Here is a 6,000-nt window from a genome sequence, read left to right as displayed (position 1 = left end):
AGACGCTCTGTTTAGCTGCCTTTTAGAAACTATCATGTGAATATTGTAACTGCTTCATGATAAGAGCTCATTTTATCCCCAGTGAGTGCTCAGCAGTAAGCCCTCAGTGACATTCCATCAGGAGACCTTGATAAACAGGCCAAGACAAACAGCGCCCAGTTAGAGCCATCTTTCTCTCCTCTCCTCCCCTGTCCTTGATATCAGGCATGATTGGTGAGTCTGGCTGCAGCAGAGAGCATGGGAAATCCCATTGGGGGAAAATTCTTTATCTTTATATGGTCTGGTGTAGTTTCTCCTCTGAATTGATGAGCAAAGTGAATTTGTAAAGGCAAAGGTGAAGTGATTGTTAGCTTATCTTGGTGCATATGCCACTCAGCATTTTTCTCCCTTTGCTTGGTGAGCACAAGATTAAGTATACCATTAAGTAAAGTGTGTGGATGAGTTGGTACCACCTGTAAGGCTGGACCACAGTAAGAGCAGAGCCCAGGTTAAATGAGGCAGGGAGCTATTAGCGAGACGTTCTTCATAAAGCAAAGAGAATAAATGTGTGCACCATCTGCAGCCAGCTGCTTCGCCTCCTCTCACCTTTTACTGCAGACACATGGGGAATTACCTCATTGGGAACACAGCACTCTGTTGATACAGCCTCTGATTCTGGCCTGTAAATAGCTTTGTTGTCCTGGTTAAAGCCTCTCTAATGGATTCAACTTTTTGTTGAGTAAGAACATGAGTCCCATGGTATCTAACAAAGTACTGGAATGACTATAGCTCTGCGCTTCCTACACGCTATCAATTTATCTTTTTTTTTTATTATACCCCAGTTACACTGAACCATCCATCTACAACCACCATCTCATGTGCCCATTTCTAATGAAAATAAATGAAACCACATTCATTTGCTTTATAGGAGAGGACGCTTAAAGCGTCCTTTAACCGACCAGACTGTGGAGATTTATTATCAGTGTAAGGAAACTGAGATAATGATGGCAGAATGTGTTCCAAATGTCTCTGGGAATTTAAAATAACCAATGAAAGGTATACATAAGAGCAGGTAGAGTTTGGGTTTTTATAACTTCTTTATTTTCAGCATATTAAAAATGGGAAACAGTCATATAAAAATAAAGTGACTCTGAGGATTGTTCAGTCTGTAAATGGCTCCACACGAAAATGGATGTCAGATGTAGCTGATAATATTTTTGCAGATTATAGGCTGCCGGCTGCCTGACTTCATGAGAGCTGCAAAGCGGTAGAAGTCCGCATCAAGCTCATTAATGCACGCGTGCGACTGGTGGAAAAACGGAACTTTGGACTGTGCTGCCACAACCGGACAGGACAGACGTTTTGCAGCATTGTCAGTTCTGTTAATCTGAGATTCAGTGGATCTCATCCTCACTTTGTCCTCCACACTCTTAGACAGTCCAACTAGTTTCCTCCTCATATTGACGAAGAAGGCTTTTCCCAGCCTAGGCCTTGAAGTTGGCTTCAGGTTGGTAGGCTCTGGACATTCTGGCAAGTCCATCCAGTTCTGTATGAGATCTGCAAAGCTGTTGTCACCTAAAACCAGAGGTTGGCGGTTGCGCCCTCTGGTCAATAAAGAGTTTGTCCAGTCCTCTGGGTCACTGGCCTCAAATGATGTCCATGTCTCCAGACAAACGTCGGAGGTGGATTTGGGGCGAATACGTCCGCTTGGCAATCTTTGTGTGCGCATGCAGGCTGAAGATGACACCCGCACATTCCTGGTCCTCCTCAGATATACTCCATCATCCTGCCACGAGGCCTCGGAGTAGCCTGAATCAAACTCCAGACTCTTGTGACTGCTGGGAGAGGCCGTGCTCAGCCTGAACCCAAACCGGCTGCTGGAGTCGTCCTCATCCTCTTCCAGAGGACTCGCCAGGCAGCAGGCAGAGTCGTAGGTACTGGCTGTGCTGGCATTAGACATCCGCAGGCGTGCGCGTTGCTCCCGTTGCAAAGCTCGCTGCTGACAAGCGCGTGCCAGTGCCGAGTGTTGGACTAAGGCTGGGAGTTGAGCGCTGATGGGAGCAAGGGGGCGCCTGGCTGCAGGGCAGCTTTTCCAAGGTTGTTTTAAATCTTGCAGTGACCTCATCATATACTGCATCTGCTCCCGTAGGCAGTCACCGGAGTCACTTAGGCAAAGCTGCAAAGAAAAGACAAAGAGTGTTAAGAAGTTGGCAATAAGTCATATGATATGGAGTATGAATAAAGCTAACAAAAGAAGATGACTGATAATCATTAATCCTTTTTAAATGGAGTGCTGGGTAAAGGTAGGAACAGGGACTACTTTTGGGACATGTTCAAACTTGCTTGGAGTACATTTCAGCCTATGAAAGAACATCTTTTCCTATTGTAATCTTTAAGGTCAGCTGACCTGCTGTTCAAAGAGTGCAGTTCTTCAAGAAGCCAATTTCAAAAACAAAGGCTATATGTTTGTCCGTTAATTCACTGAACCACACCAACAACTAGAGTGAACGCCCTAATTTCATTGACTCAGAAATGATTCAACTGACAACCCAGACAAATGTTATTCCAGAGAGAGAAAAAGACGTCCTGCCCAAAGTGAAGCGACCTGCACACAAAAAGGTGATTTCGGCTTAGCTACAGGGGTCCTGTCTCTTTAAGGGTGCAACATGCCTGCATATTAATTTTACCAGGGTAATACTCTTGCTTCCTCTCTGACTCAAGGAGCGGATTGGTCAGAATCAGCCAGTGGACACTGGTGGCTCACTCAAACTTAAACAAGAGGTGATGGAGTAGCAAAAAAGGAAAAGTGGGGTCTCCTTTTTTTAAACCCACTTTAATTCATAATCCTATGAAAGGATAAGCAGTACAGGAGGAAACCTGACACAGTCCAATACCCACCACCACAACTGCAAGGTAATTGCAGGATTCTTGTCAATACAGTAACCTCTGAACCTCTATGACCTCTCATCTCCTAGTCTACTGCAGAATTTGACCCTGTTGCAAGACCTTCTGCCCCCATTTTGCTTTTTATCATAACTCTGCAAGCTGCTGCACAAAACGTAAGGAAGTAAGGAACGTGCACAGGAGGATTATCAGCAGGTAGCCTATATGAAGTATCGGACAACATGTTCTATCACGGAAATCAAGCAACGTCCCAGTTGATGAAAACAGTGAATGTCTGGTAAACAGTTAAACTTCACCTTGTTTTTATGTGAGGACAGAATGAACTCTTATCATTGTTAGGGGAAACCAATGCTATGTGCAAAACCCACGATTTAACATGTTCCACGCGTGGAAAGACTGACTCTACTAGCCTATTCAGAATATACTACAATGGTTTCGGGGTTTACACTTTTATAATAAAATTAATATAAAGCAAACTTACCATCTCTTTTCCTTTCATCTGTAAAACTTTATATCTGCAAGAAAGAAAATGATGGAGTGGATTTAATGCAGCGCCCCACAGACATGAAACCCCTCATAACTAATAAATAACACTTCATGAAAGTATATAATAACAAGAGTTTAGGCTACACAGCGCTTACCTTGAACGTGACAGCTTCGTCCCATTAAGAGAAAATTGTCCCGATTCGTTCAAAGCAGTCGCGGGATTTAGTGTCCCCAGTAAGGAGTCAGCCCTTTCGGCTCCAGTCGCTTGATATGCTGAGTGAAAATTTCAGCCCCCTTGGCCTCCTTTTACAGCTCCGCGCTCTGCAGCCAGTTACAACCACTCGTGTCTGAATGAGCCAATCAGGGCGCAGGATGCCCGCAGAGCTCATTTGCAAAACAGCAGGAGAGAAAAAAAAGATACTTCTGTAGAATAGCACCCCCACAACTCAATTCAGATTTTTTTAAACATACCCTTCATCATAAAACACCGTTGTCGTGTAATGTTTGAACGCAAAGACCTGGGAAGATTTAACCCAGACCTAGAGATTACTTTAGTGGGCCTGTAGCATTTATAAATGATGTTATGAGATTATGAGAGATATGAAAAGTCTTTCTTTCTATCGCTCCCAGAAATAATAATAATAATTCAGCTTTTACTTCATTTTAATTCACTTATTTTGTTGAAAATGCGATCATAAAATCGCTTTCTGGCTTCAGAAAAACAAACTAAACAAAACTGCAAATAGTAGAAGTTTTAAGAAGCTTCTGTTTTTTTTGTCAGAGCAAACCCCTAACTTATCAGATGGTAAAAAAAAAACTTTCTTTCTTTTTGACTGCGACTGACTGACTGCTTCATATCCCCTGTGATGCATTTATACGTAATCAAACACTTTTCACTGTGTTTCCTTTCCTAGCCCCTTTTTCTTTCCCACATGAGTGTTTTAATCCAAACCTTAGCGCTCTTTTTCAGATTACTTCTAATTTTTGTGGTGCTTGTTCAATTGGTGGCTCATTGCACTCTCATCCATTTATTCAGAAGCAAAGTAAGTGCCCGAGTGTAAATGTAACTGCATGCCACCACCACAACAGTCATTTGGCACCCCACCTTCCATTCAAAATAATGCGTATGCAAATCCAATGGGCTAAGGCATGCATTAAGTTGTTGGTCTTTGGGGAATGATCCTGATGGCCCACTGTTCATGTGCAGATTAGTGCTCACAGCAAGCCTCAGAATAACGGAGCCAGTTTACCTGTTCCAGAGTTAGATTTATACGAAAACTTGGCTTTGTGCATGAATCTATCTACCTGTGTTTGTGTGCGTGTGTGGCTCTGAATCTGCCATCCAGAAAAAAGTGAATTGTCCTGACAATCTAATCCTCACAAGACTGTAAATGGTTCATTTTATAGGCTACTATCTGAGTGCAACCTGTAGGTTTTAAAGAACGCCAGGCTTTTAGCAATGGGAATTATTTGTTTCCCCCCAAAATTAGTGACTTCAAAAGACTCCCATTATCAGTGGTTCCCCTTAAGAGTCCTTCTGTGTCCACCACACATCCCATACACTTTACAGGATGAATTAAGTAATTAACTGCACTGTGCTTTAAATGGAACTGTGATTATTTTTCTGCACAGGCAGAGCAATGCTGCTCTCCTAAATACCTAATGGACTGACTTATTGTACAAGCTGATACTTAAGCAAATCTGACTATCCCCAATCAGACCAGAGATGAACTGCTTATTATCTTCATTATAGTCATCCCATTGCCTATGCTCAGTTTTCTCCTGTCATTTCAAATCTCAAATGTTTTAGGATTTATGTTCATTATGGAAGCTGCTTGAGTAACTGAGTCAGGGCACACAAGATAAACTTTTAATTCACTTTTAGGTCCTGCTGGAGGCTTTCCAAATTCTTTTATTTTAAACCTGAGCTACATGCAAGTGCTTAAAGTTGTTGTTCAAAGATCAGGGGGACACTTAATTTAACCAGATGTTGATCTTAGCAGATTAAAACAGAAAGCTATATATAAAAATAATCAAAACATCTGCTAAAATGGCCTAAAGTCATATATAAAACATCACAAACACAATACAGTTTTTTTTTTCCAATCTTTAGGAAATGTGTAGTTTTATTCTTTAAAAAAGGCTAAGACGAACTTCTTGTTTCACTTCTGGGTACAAAATCATTCATTTTATTCTTGTATGGCCTAATATGCACTGTTAAGTTAGCTTTTCTTGGTCTTTATGGGGTGAGGATGATTCATATATACTCTTATTGTGTGTGACATAGAAAAGTCAGAGAGCCAGAAAACAAACTCTAAGATGTCAAGATCAGTCGAGATTTGGTGATGTGCGTGTGTGTATGCGTGTTCAAATAATTTCCCAGCCATTGTTTCCATCATAAATGTTCAGCCCACAAGTTCACAGTTATTTTGTGGTTCTTTATAATTCCCAAAGAGGAAGGAAATCTCTCTTCCTGCTGCTGGCTGGTTGTAAATCATTGGATCAGAGTGACAACAAAAGATTCAAAATGTAAATGCACCGATCAGTCATTTAACACCTCACCTGCCGTTTACATTTCGTGAATAGATGTCTATGCAAATCTGAATGACGGATTCATCCAGACAGTTGGGG

General features: G+C 41.8%; 1 protein-coding gene across 1 annotated transcript; it reads right to left on the bottom strand.

The window, feature by feature from the left end:
- Positions 1–1,057: 1,057 nt before the first annotated feature.
- LOC113021703 (PAK4-inhibitor inka2-like) lies at positions 1,058–3,679 on the bottom strand. The gene is made up of 3 exons (XM_026166413.1): positions 3,525–3,679; positions 3,365–3,398; positions 1,058–2,155 (listed from the first exon to the last, which is right to left on the bottom strand). Exons 2-3 carry the CDS (start codon positions 3,380–3,382, stop codon positions 1,175–1,177), a joined length of 999 nt encoding a protein of 332 aa, XP_026022198.1. The 5' UTR covers positions 3,383–3,398; positions 3,525–3,679; the 3' UTR covers positions 1,058–1,174.
- Between the last annotated feature and the right edge of the window lie 2,321 nt (positions 3,680–6,000).

Source organism: Astatotilapia calliptera, chromosome 5, assembly GCF_900246225.1.
Source record: "Astatotilapia calliptera chromosome 5, fAstCal1.2, whole genome shotgun sequence".
NCBI lineage: Eukaryota > Metazoa > Chordata > Actinopteri > Cichliformes > Cichlidae > Astatotilapia > Astatotilapia calliptera.
The sequence above is the reverse complement of the archived record's forward strand: the minus strand, read 5'-3'. Positions and strand labels throughout refer to the sequence as shown.